The sequence below is a fragment of the Microcebus murinus genome, chromosome 16 (genome assembly GCF_040939455.1).
Source record: "Microcebus murinus isolate Inina chromosome 16, M.murinus_Inina_mat1.0, whole genome shotgun sequence".
NCBI classification, from domain to species: Eukaryota; Metazoa; Chordata; class Mammalia; order Primates; family Cheirogaleidae; genus Microcebus; species Microcebus murinus.
Genome location: NC_134119.1, coordinates 60,638,692 through 60,663,321, shown reverse-complemented (window position 1 = coordinate 60,663,321; position 24,630 = coordinate 60,638,692). Strand labels below are relative to the sequence as shown.

At 53.6% G+C, this 24,630-nt stretch overlaps 1 protein-coding gene across 1 annotated transcript in view; it reads right to left on the bottom strand.

Moving 5' to 3' along the window:
• The window catches only part of RYR1 (ryanodine receptor 1), a 109,341-nt gene that overhangs the window by 61,504 nt on the left and 23,207 nt on the right, over positions 1-24,630 (bottom strand). Inside the window, exons 25-48 of the mRNA XM_075993059.1 lie at positions 23,413-23,615; positions 21,861-22,035; positions 21,545-21,753; positions 18,178-18,572; positions 17,128-17,260; positions 16,156-16,316; positions 15,439-15,604; positions 12,668-12,754; positions 12,260-12,486; positions 10,711-11,323; positions 9,436-9,705; positions 8,926-9,126; positions 8,464-8,575; positions 7,043-7,189; positions 5,906-6,179; positions 5,074-5,188; positions 4,856-4,988; positions 4,398-4,492; positions 2,984-3,119; positions 2,620-2,806; positions 2,420-2,528; positions 1,948-2,068; positions 1,683-1,852; positions 42-262 (exon numbers count right to left, since the gene is read on the bottom strand). Of these exons, the coding sequence (XP_075849174.1) occupies positions 42-262; positions 1,683-1,852; positions 1,948-2,068; positions 2,420-2,528; positions 2,620-2,806; positions 2,984-3,119; positions 4,398-4,492; positions 4,856-4,988; positions 5,074-5,188; positions 5,906-6,179; positions 7,043-7,189; positions 8,464-8,575; positions 8,926-9,126; positions 9,436-9,705; positions 10,711-11,323; positions 12,260-12,486; positions 12,668-12,754; positions 15,439-15,604; positions 16,156-16,316; positions 17,128-17,260; positions 18,178-18,572; positions 21,545-21,753; positions 21,861-22,035; positions 23,413-23,615 (4,660 nt within the window). The remainder of the gene's footprint in view (positions 1-41; positions 263-1,682; positions 1,853-1,947; positions 2,069-2,419; positions 2,529-2,619; positions 2,807-2,983; positions 3,120-4,397; positions 4,493-4,855; positions 4,989-5,073; positions 5,189-5,905; positions 6,180-7,042; positions 7,190-8,463; positions 8,576-8,925; positions 9,127-9,435; positions 9,706-10,710; positions 11,324-12,259; positions 12,487-12,667; positions 12,755-15,438; positions 15,605-16,155; positions 16,317-17,127; positions 17,261-18,177; positions 18,573-21,544; positions 21,754-21,860; positions 22,036-23,412; positions 23,616-24,630) is intronic.

The following is a 24,630-nucleotide window of genomic DNA, read 5'->3' as shown; positions in this document are numbered from 1 at the left end:
TGCCCCGAGCTGCCGCCTGCACCCCGGGGGTCCCCCCGCACCTGCAGAGCGCCATCAGGCAGTCCTCGATGACGTCGCGCTGCGCCTTGGTGAGCGAGCGGCCGCGGGACAGGCGGTACACCGTGTGCAGCATGGAGTCCACCATGATGGCGCGGTGCTCGGTTCCCGCAAACAGCGGCGCGCACTTGGTGATGAGCGGCAGAACCGCCAGGCACAGGTAGCGGTTCAGCGCCAGCGCCATCTCCGTGGTGCTGAAAGTGGCCTGGGGCACAGGATGGGGACGTCAGGCCCGCTGCACTCCCCTCAGCTAACAGATACAAGCTTCTGATCATTCCCCCAAAAACTGCTTCTCCAAGTTTCTGCCCCACCCCTTATTACTTTCCACTATGCAAAATTTCAAACACACACACAAGTCTGGGATCTGATTAATGAGATTAATGAACCCCATTACCCAGATCCAGCTGTTCTGCAGACATGTGTATTTCCTCTCTGACCATCACCTTTGTTTCTGTAATGTTTTCATGCACGCCCCAGCCATGTATCATTTTACCCACACTGAAATATGCAACTCCATTCAGGCAAGTGATTCTATTTAACAGTCCAGGCTATTACGCACCTAATAGAATTAACAATCTCACAGTCTCGATGTTTATGATCAGCTGTCTCTAATTGTCTCAAAGATTATTTTGCATTTAGCTAAAATGGCTTGGATTGGGGTCCCAGGAAAGTGATCTCGGCTGACAGGTCTATTAGGGCTTTTTTTTCTTTTTCTTTCTTTTTTTTTTTTTTTGTAGAGATGAAGTCTCACTATGTTGCCCAGGCTGGTCTTGAACTTCTGGCCTTAAGCAATCCTCCCACCTTGGCATCCCAAAATGCTCACAGGGATGAGCCACCATTCCCACACATTTTTTCATCTATAACTATCCCTTTTCCTCCTCTTTTTAAAGCTTTTTTTTTTTTTTTAAGCTATTTATTTGCTAGAGAAACAGGGTCATTTGTCCTGTTTCCTGTAGGGAACTCCCTACATTTTGCCTGGTAGCTTCCTCGGGGTGTCAGTTAACTTGTCCCTCTGCCTCCAGTACTTGCTATAAACTGGTGGTTACAGATTCAAGCTCCAGTGTTCCTCTTCCCAGCTAATGGCCAGCGGTTATCTCTGCCATCTAGGAAGCGCCTTCATGTGACCAGGTTTCACCTGTACAGCAGCCTCTGCCTCCCCTGCCAGCCTCTTGTGTAAACAATTGTCACACTCACTGCCTCCGATCCCCCCCCCCCGCCCCCTGGGCTCTCTTAAGCCCTCTGCAGAAGGCTCCTGCCTGCCACCTTGCTGAAACTGCTTGTCAAGGTTACCAGTGACCTCCATTTGGCTAAGCCAGTGTTCAGTCTCAGCCCTAAACTTCCGTGGCCTGTCATCTTGTCATCACTGCCATTGTGCAGAGGTCAGTGTGTCCAGAGTGCCGAACCGTCACTGAGAATGATTTCCTGGAACTGGAGGTGTTGTAGACGCCCACCCACCCTCCGCCAGGACTCGGATTTTCTTGGTTTTTGTTTTCTGTCTTTATGGGGCTGGTGGGGATTATGGCATGTACAGATGTCCCAGGGAAACATAAGTGCCGCTGCTGTCCCATGACCGTCTCACGTTCCCCTGTGGGGGTAGGGGCCGGCCAGCTGGGGGCGCTGCTCACCGTGTCCAGCGAGGCAGCCGCCCTCATGTCGGGCAGGAAGCCCACGTCCAGCACGTGCAGCAAGAAGTCCTGGTTCTCGATGCCATACACACGGTCCAGGAAGAGCACCATGGACGCCTTGTGGTCCGGCACGAAGGACGCCGACATCTTTGGCTGTACCAGAGCCCCGTCTGCAGGCAAGGATGGCAGCAGTCAGGGATGCCCCGAGGACACAGGGGCCCCCTCCCCAGCATCGCTCCCGTGCCAAGTCCTACCCCGTCCGCACCTTTGCCCAGGGTGGGGATCTGCAGTGGGAGGCTGATGATGCCCACGAGGTCCTCCAAGGGCACGAGGGAGCGGAGGATGGCGCGGATGCGCAGGGCCTCGCCTTTGCCAGCTTGGATTAGCTGGAGGATGGGGACACAGCATCAGGCACCTGTGCCCCATTTAGTGACTGCTCCGTTCCATCCTTGCCTGGCACGCTGGCGGGTAGGGCAGGCCTCCTTCGCAAGGGGCTAACTCTAGAATTTCCAGTCCCAACCCCTCTGCCTGTGCCCCCATCCCAGGTGACCCCTCTGGGTTATCACTGTCTCACTCCCCGACTGGACTGGGAGCTCCCTGAGGCTGGGGCCTGGGGCAGTCTTGGTCACTGTCGTTCCCCAGCGTGGCCTAGCCCAGGACCACCCACGCAGCGAGAGCCCAATGAGTGCGCCGAAAGGAGGGTTCGAGGCCAGCCACCCTGGCCCTCCAGGTCTCACGTGCATCTCTGGCGCACAGCGTCCAAGCAGGTCGATCAAGGCAGCATAGAAGGACATGATGGCGTGTCCCAGGTGCACCCGGTTCTCTTCAGGGGGCTCCTCGCCGAAGCTATAGGAGGAGGGGGATGTCATGGGGAGGCAACAAGGGGCACGGGGAGGGAGGGTGGGTCGCCCCACTGAGTAGGGACCAGGAGACTCACTGCTCGCGCCGCCGGTCCCTGCGGACGCCCGGGCCATCCCTCGCCGGGTCCTCAGAGATGCGGATGGCCTCCTCAATGGCGGCCAGCAGCCCCGAGCCGCCCTCGCCACGCAGGGCAGGCCCGAAGCACTCGGGCTTGCGGATGAGCAGCCGCACCACCACGTTGGCGTTCTCCTCCACGCTCTCGCCTGCCACCCGCGGGGACGGGGGTCTCATGAGCCCTGAGCAGGGACCTCCCAAGCAGCCCCAGGCCAGCACCTCAAGGGGCGATGCCAGGCCCATGACTCAGGTGTGGACTGTCAGTGAGGATGGCTTTGGCCAGGGACTGCACACCTCCCACCCTGCCGCTGCCATCCCCTCCTCACCGTTGACGAAGACGGCGAAGCGCAGGAAGTCCAGGTAGCGCTCGCCGCCACAGGGGTTCCAGCCAATGTCGGGGTACCCTTTGGCCAGGAGCATGGGGCAGGTTTGGAGGCCACAGCCTGCCAGATAGGACACGACCTGGGGGCGGGAGAGGGCTCAGCCAGACACCAGGCACACCCCCTTCCTGCCCAGGGCTCAGAGCTCGGCCAGCTCCCCGGTCCCATTCATCCTTGCGTCCCTCGGCAACTAGCCCTGGTCCCGCCCACCCTCGTCTCCCACCTGGACAGCCCCTCCCTGGGCTCCTGCTCCCGTCCTCCTCTCGCCCTTGGTCTGCTCCCCGCATGCAGCCAGATGGACTTTGTGAACATCCCTCCACTGCTCAGAACCCTGTGACTCCTCTAACTCAGGATGAAAGCCAGAGTCCTCGCCACACGATGCCACATGACCTGCCTGTCACCTACTTCCATCGCCCTCCCTGCCTCTGCTCCAAGCACACTGGTCTCTCTGCCATTGCTTCAACTCACAAGGTTCACTCCTGCCTCAGGGCCTTTGCACTGGCTGTTCCCTCTGCCTGCAATGCCCTTCCCCTGGGATGCCATCTGGCCCCTCTCCTCCCTTCTAAGCTTTACTCAAAACTGTCATTTTTCTCAATGAGACTTTCTCTGACCACTCTTACCTAAACTCAGACACCCTCCTGACTCTCGATCTTTCTCTCTGCTCACGGTTCTCCTCCTTGGCGCTTGCCACTAGCGAACACGCTATATATTTTATTTATTCACTTTGTTTTTAAATCATCCTCTCAACTAGAATGTCAGCTTCACGAAGACAAAGATCTTTGGCCGTCATACTGCCACTGCCCTGCACAGGTGCTAACCCGTGCTGGGTGCGAATAAATATTCATTAAATGACTGATGCTATAATAGCAGCTAGCCGTTACTGCGTGCTATTTTATAAACGCTTTCCTGGATTAACTCATTTAACCCTCGGAACAACTCTACGAAGTCATTTCTATTACTATATTCATTGTACAGATGAGGTGACAGAGGTGTGGAGTCTCTAAGTCCCTTGTCCAAGGCCACACGGCAAGGAAGTGGGGGCAAATGAACCTAAATCGCTGAACTCCAGGGACCGCGCACGTCACCTCTGCATGCAGACGTGGAGGCACAGAGGGCCACAAAATGTGCGCAGGCCACCCGCCGAGAAGCACAGAGCACAGATCTGCACCCAGCCGCGAAGTGACAGTGACCAAGCAACTGGGTGCTGTTCCCTCCCTGTGAATTCTTCCCCTTCTGATTTGGCCTGGACCATCCACAATTACCCCCAGAACAGGCCCAGAACCAGCAGGTGCCCCAAGCAGACAGGTAGGGGCCAGGCCTCCTCCCTTTGCGCTGGGGGACCAGCCCCCACCCTCCACACCTTTTCCAGGTCCTGCTCCTGCAACGCCAAAGCCAGCTCGTTGTTGTCAATGACAGAGGCAGCAGCCACGTCCAGGGGCGTGGAGCCCTGCATGCCTGCGGGGCCAAGAGCAGGTAAGAATGTCACTCCTGCTTCCTCCTCTGGGAAGCCCTCCCTGAGCACCCCTTTTCCAGCCTGGGTCAGGTGCCTACTCTGGTCTGTATTTGCTCATCCCAGCCCTGACCACTCTGGGCTGTCGCTGTCTGACATAGGTCTGTCTTCCCCACTGTACTGTGAGCCCAGGGAGGTCACTACTGTGTCCCCAGCATTATTCGTTACAAGGGCAGACCCACAGGGGTTGAGACTGAGTGTTTGTTGAATGACTGAATGAGTGAGTGAACCGGTGGAGAGTAGGGCAGGCCTGGATAGGGTGCCAGGAGTGGGTCCTGGGGGGCAGCCCCTGGGCTTGGGGCTCTTACCCAGGCCGATGCCGCTGTTCTCCAGCAGGTAGCTCAGGTGGTCAAACATGGAGCGCTGGTTCTGCCGGCTGATACGGCAGAAATAGCAGAGGAAGCGGCAGCAGCTTGTCACCATCTTGGGGAAGCGGATCTCCTGGGGCAGGCAGGGTGGGCCGGTGGTCAGTGTCTGCCCTCTGTGACGCCCTCCCAGAGGTCCCCCGGCCACCCAGTCCCCTTACCTTGGATTCGCCACCCCCGAGGACGTTCACCATGACCTGCATGACTGTCTCGTGCATGCCCAGCGCCCGCATCAGGTTCGGGTGTTGGTAGAACACTTTGTTGTTCATGATGTTTCTGTGGCCAGGTAGAGGGCATGGCGTCACCAGGGGCCAAGGAGGGGAGCCAAGTCCAGGGAGAGCCATCGCTACCACTGCGACAGCAGTTAGCACCTGCTGACCTCCTGCCCTGTGCCTGGCCCCACCCGCTTCACAGATCCGAACTCTTCCCATCCTTACGGCTGCTCTGGGAGCGGGAACTATGACTGTCCCTATTTCACAGATAAGGAGACTGAGACACAGATCCAAGGTGGCTCCCTGAGGGTGGACATCTTTGTCATGTTGCCCATTGTATCCCCAAGTGCCTAGGAAGGTGCTTGCTACGTGTCTGCTGTGTGAATGAGACACCTTTGACCCTGAGTACTCGATAGTACCACTGCTATTATTACTCGCGTGAGCTCACTGAAGCCACAGGGCATGGGTGGCTCCTCCCCGTTTTATGGGAGAGGAAACTGAAGCTCTAAAAGGGTAAACCTCGTGCCAAGAGTCACACATGAGCAGAAGCAGTCCCCGCAGAGGGTGGAGGTAAAGGAAGGGGACATTACCAAAGGAGACGGGCTAGCCACTGGGTGACAGAGTCTATCACCCCAAGGATGGGCCAGAAGTTGGGGACCTTATTGGGGACCTTATTGTACAGAGGACAGAATAAGGAGACCTTACTGTACAGAGGACATCACCCGGGGGACAGGCTGGGGCCACCTTCTCGGGGTGCGTGAAGCCAGGGGCGGGGCCTCACCCGATGCTCTGGATCATGAGGTTCTCCTCCTGGGGGCCCATCTGCACGATGAGCAGCGAGCGGATCTGGCCCAGGCACTCGAGAAGGCTCATGGTGTCCTCCACGGACGACAGCGAGATGGTGTAGGCCCGCGGCAGGGCGCGCAGCAGCTCGCCGAGCCCGTCGTACTGCCGGTGCAGGAGGCTAAACATGGCCCGCACCAGCTCGGGGCTCTGCACGAAGTCCTCCTGGGCCCAGCGCACCACCGTGTGGGACACCAGCTCCTGCAGGGACCCTGGGGAGGGGACACAAGGGTCAGAACTCTGTGCCAGGGCAGGACAGCACGTGTTCCATGAGTTTTCCCAGCTATTAACCACCCCCACCCTCCACCTGCACAAGCAGGAAGATTCTGGAAGACTCTTTTCCACCGCCCCAAGAATCTCCTCTTCCCTCCACCCTAACATCCAGACCAGAAGGGCTTCCTCCAAGTCTGAAGAGGAAAAATAAACTGCATCTTTGAAAGCACGAGCGGCAATTCCATCTGTTCTATAAAATACTGCCGACTTTTCACCAAGCGAGACCACAGACACGGAGTAAAACCGTGAGGACTCTGGTTTCATTTCAAAATGATGTCAAAATAACTGTGTGGTTTTTTTTCTCCCTGGTGACCTCCCAAGAACTCACCCCCCTACACCCAGCATCCATTTATCTGTCTGTGTCTCCTTCTCTCCCAACCTTTTTCTCCTTCCAAGAATGTCTGGGGATGGAAAAGAGATGTCTCCTGTGTCTCAGGGTCAGGAGAAACCACCCTGCACTGGCATTGAATGATGGTATCAATGCAGGACCTGTGACATGTTGATCCTACTTTCCTTCCAGTGGCCCCACCTGATCTGGACTTGTCACTTCCCTGTCCTCTTGCCACTCTAGACTCTAAATGTACCAAGCATGTCCCTGCCCCAGGGCCTTTGCACTGACTGTTCCCTTTGTTCCAATCATCATTCCCCAGGGTCTTTGCACACCTTGCTCCCTCACTCCAACCCACCTCCCCTCCTTCCTGCCTAGCTGTCCATCCTTGCATCCCTCCTCATGGCCTGCTTGGGACACAGAGGCTCCCCAGCACAGGGCTGCCCACCCGCCCCACCGTCCCCTCGTCCTCACGGGGCCGGCTCTCCTCAGCTGGCTGCTCCTCCTCAGGCTTCTCCTCCTCCTTCTTCACCAGCCGCACTTTCTCCAACAGGCTCATTAGGCGGCTTCCCAGGGTGGTCTCTTCCTCAGGTTCCTCCTCCTCTCCCTCCAGCTGAATTCCTGCAAACGGTTAAGAAGGAAGGGAATGTCATCCATCTGTTTGCTTATTCACCTGCTCAATCATTCCCTTCTTCATTCATTCACGCGTGCATGCATTCATGGAGTTTTTTATTTCTTCTGTTTTTTTGAGATGGGATCTCACTATGTTGCCCAGGCTGGTCTTGAACTTCTGACTCTGGCAATCCTCCTGCCTCCGCCTCCTGAGTAGTTGAGATTATAGGAGTGTGCCACCATATTTCTTTGTATGTTCATATCTTTGCTCATTTATTTATCCTATGAAACATTTGCCTTTTAAATCAGCTATTGCAAATATGTGTAAAAAACTAAAGGAAACCATGTCTGAAGAATTTAAAGGAAGTACAATGACAGTGTCTCACTCAGCAGAGAACATTAACAAACAGGTAGGTAATATGAAAAAGAACTGTATAGAAATTCTGGAGTTGAAAGGTACAATAACTAAAATAAAAAGTCAGTAGAGAGGTTCAATAGAATATTTGACCTGGTAGGAGAAACAATCGGTGAACTTGAAGACAGGACATTGGGATTATCCAGTCTTGAAGCACAAAAAAATGGGAGAATGAGGAAAAATGAAAGGGAGCCTCAGAAGCTTGTGGGATGCCACCAAGCATACCAATATATTCATTACGAAGGTCCCAGAAGTAGAAGACAGAAAGCAGCAGGAAAGTATTTGAAGAAATAATTGCCAAAAACATCCTAACTTTGATAAAAAGTGTTCATCTACCCATCGAGAAACTCAACAAACTCCAAATAGGATGAATTCAAAGAGCTCCACATGTGGACACATCATACTCTGTTGAAAGGTAACGACAAAGAGAAAATCTTGACAGTCAACCAGGGGAAAAATGACTCATCATGTGCAAGGGAATCTCAATAAGGCTATCAGGTGACATCTCCATCAGAAACAGCAGAGGTAATCTGCCCGTCCTTCCAGCCAGCCACCTCTCCACCCAACTGTCAACCATGCATCTAACCAGCCAGCCATCTTTCACTCCTCTCTTTCTGTATTCGTCCATCCTTCTATCCGTCCATCCACACACCCATCCATTCACCTGCCTGTAGCCATCCATCCAAATGCCCACATAGACATCCCCTTCCACTCGTCATCAATCTGCTCACTATACATTCATTCGACCATCCAACAGTTGCATAGCACCAATGCCATAGAGGCTTAAGGTCAGGAAATCTCAGGGAAACTTCGGGAGAGGTTTCCAGAGAAAGTCTTGGGGACGGGCTCTCCGATCCACTCTCCTTACCGCAATGCAACAGCAGGTCTTGATGAAAGTCCAGCAAATCCTGCCGCAGCTCTTCAGGGAGAGGACAGTCCTCCTCCTCTGGGACATCTTTGAAGTGCAGTAGCATGTTGATCTAGGGCAAGGTCAAAGGTTAGAATGAGGGTCTCAGGCCCCAGCACAGGAACTCTGAGATCAGGGATCAAAGAGCCAACTGTATTAAATAAGTCCCTGTCTAAAGTCTGGGTCAAAGTGTGACTTAATGAAGAGTGTCCGGGAGACCCAGGGCAGAGGTTTGAAAGGGATCAGGGTCAGTCTGAGCTGACTCAGAGGTCAGGGTGGCTAAGAGAGAGCTATGAGAGTAAGAGGTAACTGTATCACCAGGGTCAAGGGTCAAGCGTGGGTTTAGAAGCGGGGCCAAGTAGAGACCAGAGTCAGGAGAGACGCTGAGGTTGGGATTTGGCCAGTAAGGCCGGCCAGAGTCACCTGCTCCTGGGGTGGGGAGCGGAACTCGCGCGTGCGCCTGGCGGTCTCGGCGGCAGACATGGTGAAGGCCTTCATGAGCAGGCCGTAGCGGTTGCGCTGGTTGTCCTGGAGCTTGTCCACATAGCGCTCTGCGAAGGCCGCCAGGGACTCCACGCGGTGCTGCAGCTCTTGGTCACAGAAATACTCCAGCAGGTGGCACATCTGAGGAAGGACCGCCATGCAGTAGGACAGATGAAGGGGAGTCCATGGGGACCTCCTTGAAACTGTTTTTTGCTTCCTCTCCCCTCTCCATGGCCCTGCCAGGTCCAGCCACCATCATCTCCTGCGTGGGTCCTTAAGCCAGCCTCCTGCACAGTCTCATGCCGCACGGAAACCATAGAGGTCGTTCCAAGCCAGCATTGCCCCCTGCATTTCCACCGCTCCCCATGCCTCAGGATAAAGTCCAGACTCGTGTCCCCTCCCCAGACCCCGTGACACCCAGCCCAGAGAACAGGAAGGAGCAAAACCCACCTGCAGCTTCACCGACTCTGGCAGCTTCATCTGGAGCAGCCCCTCCTCCAAGCCTTCTTCTTTTTCTCCTTCTGCTGCCTCCTCTTCCTCTTTTTCCTCATCTTCTTTCTCCTGTGCCTCTTCTTCCTCATCCTCCTCCTTCTCCTCCTCATCCTCCTCTTCCTCCTCTTCTTCCTCCTCCTCCTCCTCCTCTTCTTCCTCAGTGAACACTTCGGGCTCAATCATCTTCAAGATCTGTTTCACATCGTCATCGCCAAAGACGCCCATCACCTACAGGACAAAGTCTGGGTCCCTCACTGTGGTCTTCACTGTGGTCCTTCCAATAGCCATGGGGTCAGGCGGGGGAATGAATGGTTGGCTGCATGGCTGGAAAGATTTGTGCATGAAAAGTTGCACAGATGGATGTATGGGTGAATGGTTACCTGGGCGTATGAGTAGAAGGGTACACGAAACAAGGGATGGACAGAAGGATGGAGAATGGATGGATGGGGGGGATGAATGGTTGTAGATGGCTGGATGGATTTGTGGATAGGTGGATGGGTGTACATACATATGGATGGAGAGATGCATGGATGATGAAAAGGTAGGTGGAAAATTGAGGAATGGGTGGATCTGTAGGTGGGTAGATGGATGGATGCACAGGTAGAAAGATGATTATTAGACGTATGGAAGGAAGGACAGATCAATAAATGAGTAGGTGGATAGATCAATAGATCAATAAATGAGTAGGTGGATAGATGAATAGATCAATACATGAGTAGGTGGATAGATGAATAGATCAATAAATAAGTAGGTGGATAGATGAATGGTGGATGGACTGATATATAAAGGAATGGAAGGATGAGTGGGCAAATAGACTAAAAGTTGGCTAGATGGACACATGAATGGATGGATGGATATGTGGGTGGAGAACAGAAGGACAGAAGGTGGATGGGCTTGTTGATGGAAGGATAAGGATATATATGAATGACTGGATGATGGAGGGTTAGAAAAGAGGGTGGAGAGTGAACCAAGTGATGGATGGATGAATGCAGCTAGTTGAATAGATGAACGAGAAAAGGAAGAAGAGATGAATAAACATGAACAGGTGACAGATGAACGGATAGAAGGAAGGTGAATGAAGGGTGGCTAGATAAATTGAAAGGTGGCTGGATGCATGGAGGAGAGATGAGTTGGTGGCTGGATGCATGAACAGGAGGGGGATTGACGCATGCATGTTAGGATTATTCGGAATGTGGAAGAACAGGACAGAGGGAGGCAGGAGGAAGCCATTACCAGCAGCGTGGACACCAGCTTGAGCACAGGCACGAACTGGAACTCCACGGAGCCCCCGACGGGGTCGCGTGCGTGCTGCCCCCCGTCCCGCACGGCCTCCCCCAGCATCCTCAGGGCCTTGTCCCGCAGGGCCTCCAGAGGGATGGCGGGGCTGAGGCGGGCGGGGGCTTCTGCTGCCCCAGCAGCTGGCAGGGCGGCCACGAAGCAGGGGGGTGAGAAATGGTGCGGGGGCCTGAGCGAGGTGGTGACTCCAACGCCAGGCAGGCCGTGTTGGCGGGGACCGTTTTCCGCGCCTCGTCCGGCGGGGAAGAGCGTGATGGAACGCGTCTCCTGCGTGAGCGGCACGACGTACTCCGAGAGCATGGAGCGGCGGCTGCGGCAGGCGCTTTCAAGGTGGATGCTGATGAGGAGGTCGTAGAAGCCCGCGCGCAGCGGGCCGGGCAGGTGCGCGTCCTCCAGCGCGTGCAGCAGCTGCGCCTGGTCCACGTGGCTGCACAGCGCATGCGCCACGCGGTTGTTGCCCAGCGCGCACACGGCGCGGTAGAGGCGGAGGGTGTGCGAGTGGAAGCGCTGCAGGTCCAGGCGCTCCGACAGCTCCAGGATGTCCATGCACCTGGGGGACGGACGCACAGACCACAGAGTGAGTGCTGGTGGCTCCAGCCGGGAATCCCAGGGTCCTGCTCCGGCAGTAGCGCTGGGTGACCAGGACCCTTTCAATAGTTCTGTAAGTCCCTCAGGGCTCTGGGGCCCCTGGAATGTTCTGGGACTCTCGGGGTATCTGAGAGTCCACAGAGAACATATGATGACCCTGAGAGGTGTCTGGGCCACCCAGATTGGGTTTGAACCCTCTGTGGCAAGACTGAGTACCCTGGTTATATTTGAACACCGCAAGAATGGAAACTCCAGCCAGGCAGGTTGTTTCTGCCGGTTTCCATTTGGTTTTGTTTGTTATATTTGCAGCACCTAAAACAGGAGCTCAGTAGATATTTGCTGAATGAATAAACGAATAAATGGATGTGCCTGAGTCCCTTTGGACATGTCTGAGCACCCTGAGTTACGTGTGAGCATTACTAACGCCACTTCATGAGGACTTGGCATCTCCGGCCTAGAATTCTGGTGAACACACAGGAGGAACCCAGAGGTATTTGTCAAATGAATGAACAAAGGAATGAATGAGGCACGTGAGAAGCCCCCGGGCATGAGTCTGGGATCCCTGGCCACGTTCAGAGTGCTTAAGAGTATTTCTGCTGTCCACATGGACATATCTGTCACCTGGGTGTGTCTGAGTTCCCTGGAGTCGGTTTGCGATCTCCCTGGGTATGCCGGGGAGACCCAGGGTGTATCTAAGCCTCTCTCTGAGTAACGTCCGGGTCCCCTGGCATGTTGTGGGGGCTCCCTGAGATGGGTTTGGGGTCCTGTGAGGTGGGTCTGGGCCCCTGGGGTGCTGTCTGGAGTCCTAGGGTTGTGGGGGGACAGGCCTGAGTTGGATCCAGACCCTAGAGGGCTCACGGCGCCCGCCCCATCCCCATGCAGCCGGGCAGGCCCTGACCGGTTCTCCTCGGGGACGTGCAGCGCCATCATGGTCAGCGGCTCCTGACACTGCACGGCCCAGCCGAGCCGCTCGCCGGCGCGCCGCGTCTCCACCTGCAGGAAGTGGTTGGGCATGCGGCTCCAGGACACGGGCATGAGCATCTGCATCTCCAGCCTCGGCGGGCACTGCGGGGCTGGGTTCTTGCGCTCGCTCAGGAACATGGCTGCTGACAGTGGCATGATGTTCTGCGGGCATGGAGGCACTCGTGGGTCAGGATTCCCAGACCTCCCTGTCCCACCACTCAGCCTCCAGGGAGACCTCCGGGATTGCTAGCTTCCCTTCAGCCACTCCGCCAGCCTGACCTCCCCCCACCGCCCCGTCCGCCTCAGCCTGTCCCCGTGAGTGTCCTCATCACTGCGTTCTTACCTTCTGCTTCCCCAACTCGAACTGGATGACGTTCTGGTGGGTGGGCAGGACAAAGACGGCAGGAAATAGCTTCGTGTTGGGTTCCACCTGGCAGGGGAGAAGGGGGCAAGGTGAGGAAGAGGATGGGCTGGAAGCAGTGTGGACTCTGGACCTCAAACTCTGGGGCCAATCTGCAGACCCACACTTGAGCATTAGAGGCTTCACAATGGCTCTGAGGTCACCCTTGGGCTGGGCCAGCCAGGCCAACCTCCTCCAACTCCCCCAGGGCAGCCTGTCATCTGGGTCTCATCATGTCCCCACCAGGCATGCCCTTCCCGTTTCTCTCCCAAACATACTCATATTTCAAATCCCAAAACGTGTCCTCGGGCTGCCTGCCTTCCCTGCAATCTTCCCCGTGGAACCCACCCAGCCAGCCCCTGCCGCCACAAACACTGTCTCTGAAGCAGTCTTGCCCAAACCAAACCTGAACCTAATCGCACCTCTGGACTCAATTCCCAACTTACAGGAAATACAGGGGACAGAGGAAGATGTTAAAATGACAGCCCAGGCCGGGCGCTGTGGCTCACGCCTGTAATCCTAGCTCTTGGGAGGCCGAGGCGGGCGGATTGCTCAAGGTCAGGAGTTCAAAACCAGCCTGAGCAAGAGCGAGACCCCGTCTCTACTATAAATAGAAAGAAATTAATTGGCCAACTGATATATATATAAAAAATTAGCCGGGCATGGTGGCGCATGCCTGTAGTCCCAGCTACCTGGGAGGCTGAGGCAGAAGGATCACTCAAGCCCAGGAGTTTGAGGTTGCTGTGAGCTAGGCTGACGCCATGGCACTCACTCTAGCCTGGGCAACAAAGCGAGACTCTGTCTCAAAAAAAAAAAATAAATAAATAAAATAAAATGACAGCCCAGGAAGCCATCAGCCAGACAGAAAACTCGACCAGCACGTCCAGATGTTAATGTACGCATGTTCCCTAGGATCTTGTTAAAATGTAGATTCTGGTTCAGCGGGTGTGGGGAGGGGCCTGAGACCCTGCATTATTTATTTATTTATTTATTAGTTTGTTTATTTATTTATTTTTCTTTTTGAGATGGGGTCTTGCCCTGCTATCCCAGGTAGGATGCAGTGGCTTCATCATAGCTCACAGCAACCTCAAACTCCCGGGTTCAAGCAATCCTCCTCTGCCTCAGCCTCCCAAATAGCTGGGACTACAGTTGCATACCACTACACCCTGCTGATTTTTCTGGTTTTTTGTAGACATAGGGTCTCATTCTTGCTCAGGCTGGTCTTGAACTCCTGGCCTCTAGTGATCCTCCCGCTTTGGCCTCCCAAAATGCTGGGATTACAGGCACGAGCCACCACTCGGGGCCAGATTCTGCATTTCTGACAAGCTCCCAGGTGACACTAATGCTGCTGGTCTGGGGAGCGCACTTTGAGGAGCAGAGGGCTACCGGACACACAGCCCATTTCCTTCGACAAATACATTTCAAGGGGAAAAAAAGAGGTGGAGGGGAAACCTACATAGGAAAAGAGACTCGAGAGACATAGCGCCCAAGTAAAATACATGCCCTTACTTAGATTCTGATTCAAACAAACAAACAACAAAAAGACATTTTTGAGACAACCAGAAAAACTTGAACATGGACTGGATATTTGATGATATTTGGCAACTATTGAGTTTTTTTTTAAGGTAATAGTGGCATTGTGGTTATGCTTTTTAAAATAATCCTTATCTTTTAAAGATATATACTGAAAAGAGATAAAACCATCTGATGTCTGCAATTTCCTTCAAAATCACACAGTGGGTGTGGAAAGGAAGGAAACATAAAGATGAAACAGGACCAGCTGGGGTGGGTGACATGTGACACTATGTCATGGGGGCTTGGTGGTTCGTTATGCTACTCTATTCTTGGATTTTTTTTTTTTTTTTTTTTTTTTTTTGAGACAGAGTCTCACTTTGTTGCCTAGGCTAGAGTGAGTGCCGTGGCGTCAGCCTAGCTCACAGCAACCTCAGACTCCTGGGCTCAAGCGATCCTTCTGTCTCAGCCTCCCAAGTAGCTGGGACTACAGGCATGCGCCACCATGCCCGGCTAATTTTTTCTATATATATTAGTTGGCCAATTAGTTTCTTTCTATTTATAGTAGAGACGGGGTCTCGCTCTTGCTCAGGCTGGTTTTGAACTCCCGACCTCGAGCAATCCGCCCACCTCGGCCTCCCAGAGAGCTAGGATTACAGGCGTGAGCCACCGCGCCCGGCCTATTCTTGGATATTTTTTAAATTCTCCATTTAAAATAAAGTTTTACAAAACCCGCCTTAGATGGATTGATGGATAAATATGTGATAAAGCCACTGCAGTAAAACAATCATAGATTCTTGGTGGTGGGTAGATGGGTATTTGCTATACAATTCCTTCAATTTTGCTATTTGCTTGAAAATTTTCATAATAAAATATTGAAGAAGAAAAGATCACCTTAGGATCCTGGCCCATTCTAGTGTGTTCCCTGGTTCGTGAAAAGGTAGTGACTGGTGTCACCCAGCACGAGAGGGTATAGGGACCTCTCTCTCCAAGGTCAAGGCTGAGCTCTGTCTCCTCCATTCTGGGGCCCAGTTTAACGGAAGTCTTAAGGAGGCAATCTCCCAGGGACCTCCCAAGGAGAGACTAGGAGCTGGTTTTGTCCTGTCTTTCTGGAGTCTGGCCTTTGGGGGCAGTCTGGAAGGTGGTGCCCGGATGCTGGGACATGAGGATCCTATTGCTAAGTTGCTGTGGGCTGGGCTTACCTGGAAAAAGGTGTTGCTCTCTTTGCCATTGGCTGTAAAGGTCATTAAGCCAGTGGCCACGTCCACCAGGCAGCCAATGACAAGGTCCGAGTGGCTGATCCGGCCTTGCTGCCCGGGGCTCACGAAGTCCCCGCCCCACACCATGTAGCAGTTGCTGCACTTGAGGCTGGAGGAGACAGAAGCGGTCACTGTGGATCCTCAGCTGAGGCACTCTGGACCCTGGACACCCAGGATACCACGGTGACCTCAGAGCCCCATCACCAAACCCCCACCACCTGCAAACCTGATTGCTGAAACCCCTCACCCCAGACCCTGAACTCCTCAGAACTAGATTCTTAGAGGCTAGTGGGGGGGGTCCCCAAGGGAGGAGAAGGAAGGGGAGCAGGAGGAGCAAGGAGGAGGTGACGTGGAAGGAGGAGGTGAGATGAAACAGGAGGAGAAAGCAGAAAATGGAAAAGAAGAAATGGAGAAAGAGGAGGAGGAGAGGAAAGAGGCCAGAACAGGAGCAATTGGAGGAGAATGAACAGGGAACAGAAGAAGAAAAGGAGGAGGATGGAAGCTTCTGGGTCAGGTGCCCGGCCCTCCAGAGCTTCCCTCGCCCCAGAATGTCCCCAGGTCCCACAGCCAGGCAGCCACAGAGCTGGGGTCAAGAGCTTCTGCCCTTCTTGTCCCTCAATCTCCCACCTGTCACGGGACCCACCCGCCCTGCCCTGGCACCTGCTGTGGACGTTGCCTTGTTCGTCCCCCATGGTCACCGTCACTGCTCGGACCTTGCTGAGGTCGAAGTTCATGTCGTGCTGATGGTAGTCGGGGGTGACCCAGCCCACCCACACACAGCTGGGCTCCTGGCCGGCAAAGACCCTCACGGAGTAATAGTACTGGGGACACAAAGGGGGCACCCAGTGGTCAGCCTGGAAGTCTGGGGACTCGGGTTCCCTGGGACTCTAAGTTGGTTTTCCTGGATTGTCGGGGTCCTCCGGGAGTTTAACAAGAAGTTGCTGGATTTGAGACCCCCCACCATCCCCAACTGGGTCTCTGTCTCTCTGTTTCTGTGTGTTGATGCATTTCCAGATTCAGGAATCCTTTGGGAATGTTTTGTGCTCCCCCCACATTTGGGCTCCTCCCCAGGGCAGAGCGAACTAATAAATAAATAATAGCTCACACTGGCACTGGCTGTCCTAAGGTTTAACACACATTGACTCACTTCAACCTTGCGACCTCCATGTCACTGATGGAAAAACCGTAGTATTTCCGTGGAAGGAAAGGCACAGAGTGGGGAGGTGACTGGGCCACATGGCACCTCGGTGGCCTGTGAGCCTAACCACTGGACTGTCTCCTAAAATATTTTAGATTTGGGGAATGCCAAGACTATATTGGGATAATTATGAATTTTTGTCCTCAGGAATATATTAGTTATTAAATTGGGGGTATTGCATTTATATGGGTGAGCCTCAGGGTCGGTGTCCCCTGGATTCTGGGACCCCTGGGAGTTACATCAGGGTGCCTCATGGCTTCACTGCACTCCCTGCCATTTTTAGGCCCCTAGCTATACAGGCGCAAAGGATTAAATCGGTGTGTGCTGTATTTCGTGAGTCTGGTGTATATTGGGGTACCCCCACGTATGGGCTGCTGCACTAAATTGGGAGGTTTAGGAGCTCCCATGCTGGCGGGAGGGGTCCCGGTTCACACCGTGGTGGTTTTGAGGATGATCTCGGGGTCGTCGCGGTTGTCGGCGGGCACCACGTCGCGAGGGAGCCGGGGCAGAGCAGGAGTGGCTGGTGGCTGGGTCATCATGGCAACCTTCTTGGCCTTGAATAAGAAGCTGGCGGGGGGAGGAGAGGTGTCCTGAGAACTAGCTCAGAAGCCCGGCCTCAGCCCTCCCACCATTCCTGCCCCCCATTGGCCTAAACGCACCCACGTCCTCGCCTCTGGAGGTCCAGACTTCCCGCCCACGCCAGCCTGACCTGCTCTGGGGGTGCTGCGCCGTGTGCTTGTGGGTGCTGGGCCCCCCAAGCTTAAAGGTGCCTTGTGGGAACATGGGGGGCCCTCTGGGGGCATGCAGTGGTCTCCCTAAGTTGGCATTTCTCATAAGGGTGCTAAACCCCCTTTTGGAAGGGACAAGTCTCCCTCGTGTGGCACTGTCTGGTGCTGCAAGGCATGTGGCACTCTGGGGTCCCCCCACCCCGGCAGCAGCATCCCCTCCCAAACTGCAATAACCAGCAGAGGTCAGTCATTTCCAAACACGCCCCCAAGAGACACCAAACTCCATCCCAGTGGAAACCTCAGGAGGGTTCAATACCTTCTGAGAGTCTCCCTTGGAGTTAGTTTTTGGGGGTACACATTTGAGACAGAAAAAGAACCCCAGTGTAGACCACTGGTATTCACTGGGAGATCCTGGAGTAAAGTGAACTCCCCCAAATGCTGAGGGCTTCTTAGCGTGCATGGACGATGCAGTCCATTGGGTGAAGCTCTTTGGGCCCGCCGGGCACTCCAGGATTGTAGAATTCTCCATACGTACAGTAGGGTACCCCAGTTTTACATTTCCAGGGAAATTAGAGCATCTCGGGAAAATAATGGTGTTCACTGGAGACATGGTAGGAACCCTCAGTATTCTGACTCCACTTAGCTTATATGGGGCCTCTTTGGGGTACAATTGGGGGGGTTCTCGTTATTGAGGTTGCCTAATTGGTGGTGTCAAGACAGACTCCAAACCCCACTCTGGCCCCAGCCTCGACTCACCCTCTCTTCTTGTTCTTCTCCGTGGTAGCGTCCTTCTCGTTCTCCACCCGGACGGGTGGGGCCTCTCCCCCAGCCTGGGGGGCGCCCCCAGGCACCCCCTCCTTGGCAGTCCCCTCCTTGCCGCCCTCAGCCTCACCCCAGCGCCCAGCTGAGCGGCGCAGGTTTTCATAGTCGGGGTCAGGCTCTGCTGCCCGGGCCTCGTCCTCCGAGGGCGGCTGCAGGCCAGGGGGTGCCAAGGGGGTGGCCCCCGCGGTGCAGCGGAAGTGCTGGTGGAACTGGACCGGAAGGCTCAGTCGCAGGAAGAGCATCTCCACCAGGCTGTTCTGGGAGCCCCAGGTGCGGTGGGTCAGGCGCAGGCAGGGGGGCGTGTCCACAGTGCCATCCACACGGGCCACCTGGGGGCAAAAGCCACTGAGCTGGGCAGGTGGACTAGGCCAGGCCATTGGCCCTAAACCTGTTACACACGTAGGCCTTAGAGCACTGCTGTGAGAATTAGTCAAAGACGCCCCCTCCTCTGGGCAGATGAAGCTCTTGGTGGAGCACACAGCTTGGCTGTGGGGCACTTTTAGACCCTGTTAACCTTTGTCTGGGGCCATATGCAGTGGCAGCTCTGATTATACGCTGGAATCACCTGGGGGAGCTTCCAAAACCTACCTATATCCGTGCAACCATCTGTTCTGCAAATATTTACTGAGCATTTGCTGTGTGCCAGGCCCTATTCTAGGTGAACAGAACAAAGACCCTGCCCTCCTGGTCTCTCGGGGACACTCCTGGGGGAGAGCAGCTCAGCAGGATCAGAGTTTTGCAAAGGCTCCCCCAGCAAATTCTTATTAATTTCATTGTACCTGGAAATAGAACACTCAGAAATATGCACACGTCATAAGTGCACGACACCGATATGGAGAAATGCAACGTGACCAAGGCCCGGGGAGCCTCCTTGGTGGCCTCTGTTAGTCACCGCCCTTCTCAAAGATAGTGAGGGATTGGACGAGGGAAATGCACTAGCCTGGCCGAAGTCAGGGGCCAGAGCTGCGAGAGGGGCAGAGGCCTGTGCTGGGCACTGCAGAGATGATGAACTCTCCAAAGTCTAAACAACAGAAGAGGTCCCCTTTGATGCCCCTCCACAAGCCAGCCTCTTCAAGGACCGTTGCTGAGATGAACCTGTGTGCTCCTCGCCGGGTAATGAATTTGCTCCACGATGAGCACAGATTCCCTGCTCCCAGCTCTGTTGGGTGTTTTTCTCTCCGTTCGCTCCCTTCTGGCTTATAAATCCTGTTTTCGCCTTTGTTCCCCGACAACAGGCAACCGACTGGTCTCACTCCTGTGATTTGTGTGCAAAGTAACAAACCTTGTCTCTGAGTTATTCTTTTTTTTTTTTTTTTTTTTTTTTTGGGACAAGAGTCTCACTTTGTTGCCCAGGCTAGAGTGAGTGCCGTGGCGTCAGCCTAGCTCACAGCAACCTCAAACTCCTGAGCTCAAGCAATCCTCCTGCCTCAGCCTCCCAAGTAGCTGGGACTAGAGGCATGTGCCACTATGCCCGGCTAATTTTTTCTATATATATTAGTTGGCCAATTAATTTCTTTCTATTTATAGTAGAGACGGGGTCTCGCTTTTGCTCAAGCTGGTTTCGAACTCCTGACCTTGAGCAACCCACCCGCCTCAGCCTCCCAGAGTGCTAGGATTACAGGCGTGAGCCACTGCGCCCAGCCTGAGTTATTCTTGCACAGTAACAAACTTCCTGAAATATCACAGCACAGATCAGCTTTGCCTGTTCTCGAACTTTCTATGAATGGGGTCCCAAAGCCAGTGCTCTTTTGTGCCTGGCTCCTTCCGTTTGACACCACGTCTGAGATGCGTCCAGGAGCTTGTGTGTGTTTCTGTTTATTCCTTCTACCTGCTGCACGGCACTCCGTGCCTCGAATCGAGAACCATACCAGGCAGGGGCAGGTGTCAGGAGCGCCATGTCTATTCCACCATCCTGTCCTGCCCCTGCCACCTCTCTGGTCTTTCTGCCTCCACTCTGGCCTCCTATAACCCACTGCCAATGGGGACTTTTCCAAAACTCAACTCTCAACTAGATGCTCCCCTACTTAAAACTCTTCCCCTTTTGCATAGTCTTAAAATATCTCCCCACAGATCACTTATAGTTACAAAGAGAAAAACAGAAACTTGACAGCAGAGAAACGTGGCTCAGATAGTCAATCGAATAGCCGAGTTAACAATCAGTATTCAGACAAAATGACACGCACCAAACAGGACACAACCCCACTTCTGTGATATTCCTGCCAGATACGCGTGGTATGAAGCCATGCATGAGGAAACAACTGGCAAACCCAAATTGAGGGACATTCCACAAGACAACCAGCCAGTATTCCTCAAAAATGTCAATGTTAGGAAAGACAAAGAGACTCAGGAACATTCTACAAGGAGACTAAAAAGACATGACAGCTAAATGCAACATGTAATCCTGGATTGGATCCTGGACCAGAAAGAAAGGGATGTTTTTGCCACAATTGACAAAATTTGAATACAGACTATGAATTAGGTATTAGTAAGTATTAATGTTTAATTTCCTGACTTTCATAACTGTACTGAAATTCTGTTAGAGCATAGAAGAAATGCACAGTGAAGTATTTAGGGGTAAAGAGGTGCAATGTCTCCAAGTTAGTCTCAAGTGACTTAGAGAGAGAGAGAGAGAGAGAGAGAGAGAATCTGTGGCCATGGATGGGAACACTGTGTACTGTAGGCTTAGGAAGAGACAGTCACATGCCCAGGGTCACACAGCAGGTGAGAGGCCAACTCCAGGTCAGTCTGCCTCTAAAGTACCAGCTAAAGCCCAGCCACGGGGAGTTCAAGTTCTTCCTGTGCTGAGAAAAAGACTCTCACTTTAGTCTGTGTAGGGCATGTGTGATCAGGGTCTGACCCTGAGTTTGACTTTGGGAAGGAAAAGATGTTGAAATCTAAATATTAGCATGCATAGATTGATGAAGAGCTACTAAAAACAAACTCAAGAAAAAAACAACCAAAACCCAATACTCAGGTAACAATTAGTAAGGAAAATGTCAAAATGTACCCAGGGGTTTCTATTTCTTTAAATCTTGTTCTTAGATCAGATATCTATAAGGACTCAAAATTTCCATTGGGGTCATTTAATCCAACTTCTCTTTTCTCTCTTCCCCTATTTTATAGGAACTCAGGACGGTTGTGATTTGCCAAAGTTGTACCCTAAAGGGCAGCCCCGGGAGCCCGGTATCCTGACATCCCTCATGCGCTAACACAGAGGGAAGGGGCGACTCAGGGAAGAGAACTGTGGGAAGAAGGAGCTTTGCAGGCAGATCAGAAGGTATTGAGTGGGGCCGGTCCTCACCTCATAGTGGGGGTGTTCGAGGGGCACAGCCTCAAATTGGGGAAGGCTCTTGCTGAACCAGGTGGTGACTGGACGCTGCATGTTGATGGCAAATGGCTCAAAGCCCTCCTGGAGGCCACAGATGGCAAAGAACCGCAGGGAGCTCACGTCCTGCCCCAGGTTCAGGTGACCGACCTGGCCGGGTCCCAAGCTGCAGACGGGCAGGAAGCCTGGTGGGAGGGGATAGATGGGCAGGGGTGAGGGCAGGTGGGCAGGGCAGGGTCAGGTGAGAGGGAGGAAAACCAGAAAGGGCACGTGCAGCAGTCTCAGCGCTCACCGTCCCCAATCTCAATGTCCCGGAAAGCTGTTTCAGAGCCTGAGTCAGACATGAGGACCTCGCCATTCAGAGTGAAGATAATGGTGTTCTCTGTGAGGTCGATCATGCAGCCGACGACATCACCCGACTGCCAGGGGCGCCCGAACGGTTCACTGCCCAAGTGCCAGCGCTGGCCCTGTGGGGAGCCCAGGGAAGACGAGGTGCAGAGACATGCAGAGAAATGGAGAGATGAGGAAGCAGGGAGAGAGGGACACGGGAAGACATACATGAGAAGCATCAGGTTCAGGGCATGCGGGACACCCCACAGTGTCCCCATCTTTCCCCACATTTGCATCCACAATCCCTAGAATTTCCCTCCCCACTAATCTCTGTCTTATCCCTTCTGCCTGGGTTCTCTGCTGTTGCCATGGCCGAGGTTATGCAGATCACCAAAGTGGTAGTGGGGGGTTGGGGACAACAGAAAGTGGAGGGATGGAAAGGAAACATGAACCTATCAACATCCCCCATACAGACTCGTATATGTCCACAGAATAGATGGGTGGATAATGAGATGGACAGATGAGAATTTGGGTCTATGGCTGGATGGAAGAATGCATGGAAAGTTGAGAGTCTATGTGGGTTGATGCAGGGAAGGAAGAAAGTGTATGTAGGTGCAAAGATAGACAAATGGCTGGCTGGCTGGCTGGTTGACTGGGTGGATGGTTGGGTGGATGAATGGATGGATGGACGGATGGATGGTTGGGTGGATGAATGGATGGTTGGTTGAATGGAGGGATGGGTGGATGGATAGATGAATGGATGGATGAGTGGTAGGATGGAAGGATGAATGGATGGGTAAATGTTTGGATGGATGGATGAATAGTTTGGTGGGTGGGTGGATAGATGAGTGGTAGGATGGAAGGGTGGGGGGATGGATAAATGGTTGGGTGGGTGAATGGATGAGTGGTAGGATGGAAGGGTGGGTGGATGGATGAATGGTTGGGTGGGTGGATGGATGAGTGATTGGATGGAAGGATGAATGGTTGGGTGGGTGGGTGGATGGAAGGGTGGGTGGATGGATGAATGGTTGGGTGGGTGGATGGATGAGTGGTAGGATGGAAGGGTAGGTGGATGGGTGGATGTTTGGATGGATGGATGGATGGATGGATGGATGAGTGGTTGGATGGAAGGATGAATGGTTGGGTGGGTGGGTGGATGGATGAGTGGTAGGATGGAAGGGTGGGTGGATGGATGAATGGTTGGGTGGATGGATGGATGAGTGGTAGGATGGAAGGGTAGGTGGATGGGTGGATGTTTGGATGGATGGATGGATGGATGGATGGATGGATGGCTGGCTGGCTGGCTGGCTGGCTGGCTGGCTGGCTGGCTGGCTGGCTGGGTGGGTGGATGGATGAGTGGTTGGATGGAAGGATGAATGGTTGGGTGGGTGGATAGATACATGAGTGGTAGAGTAGATACAGGGAGAGGGGACAGAGTGAGGCACAGGCTGGAGTGTATGAGCTGTGGGAGGGACAGCAGGGCCTGGCAGACTGGAGCCCAGGGAGGTACTCACGCGGTGCCCGTTGAAGACATAGGCCAGCTCATCAGCTCCCAGCTCTACATCAGGCCTCAGCTCTGGCCTCGCCCAGCCCACTCGCATTTCACCCGTGGTGACTGCCTCGAACTCAAAGTACCAGCGGCCACTCTGCACTGCATAGGACTTCTCTGCCCGGAAGATGCGCACCCGGTCCCATCGAGACTGGCTCTCCACCTGACCTACAGATGAGGCCAGGCAGAGTCAGAGAGGCCGAGCAGGGAGTGGATCCCAAGACATCAAGAAGTTGGTGGGAGAGACCAGTGAAGGTAAAGGCTTTGGGGGACTACTGCAAGAGGGACAATTTCTTGGTGCTAGAGGAGTACTGGGGAACCTTAGACTAGTGAGAGAGAGGCAGGAGGGACCCATTGAGAGACCTCTATCTCTTTAGCATTCTGAGTTCTCAGAACACAGAGATACTGACAGAGACACAGAAGGAGAAAGTCAAGTCAGTGAAATGGTTAGAGCTTTGATCTGAGGTGAAGGGTCAAGATTAAGGTCAATGTTTAAAATCAAGGGTTGAGGCCGGGCATGGTGGCTCATGCCTGTAATCCTAGCACTCTGGGAGGCCAAGGCAGGATCGTTTGAGCTCAGGAGTTCGAGACCAGCCTGAACAAAAGCGATACCCTGTCTCTACTGAAAAAATAGAAAGAAATTAGCTGGACAACTAAAAAAATAAATAAATAAATAAATAAATAAATAAATAAATAAATAAATAAATATATAATTAGCCAGGCATGGTGGCCCATGCCTGTAGTCCCAGCTACTTGGGAGGCTGAGGCAGGAAGATCTTCTGAGCCCAGGAGTTTGAGGTTGCTGTGAGCTAGGCTGACTCCACGGCATTCTAGCCTGGGCAACAGAGTGAGACTTTGTCTCAAAAAAAAAAAAAATCAAGGGTTGAGAGCAGGATTGGGGATCAGAATCAGGGACAGGGAGGGGATAGAAATTGGGGCTGGGACCAGGGGTTGAGCAATTGGGGGTTGGGAACCATGGCCAAGGTTCGGAATTGGGAGTCAGTGATAGGTTAGGGGCAGGTTAGGGGTAGGGATTAGAGGTCCTGACTCCATGTAACTCCAGTCCAGAGATTAGCAGTTAGGAGTCAAAGCTGGGGGGCAGGAATCAGAGTCAGGGGTCGGGGTTAGTGCTCACTGGGCTCCCAGTCTGGCAGCTCAGTGTTGTAGCCACAGCCCAGACAGG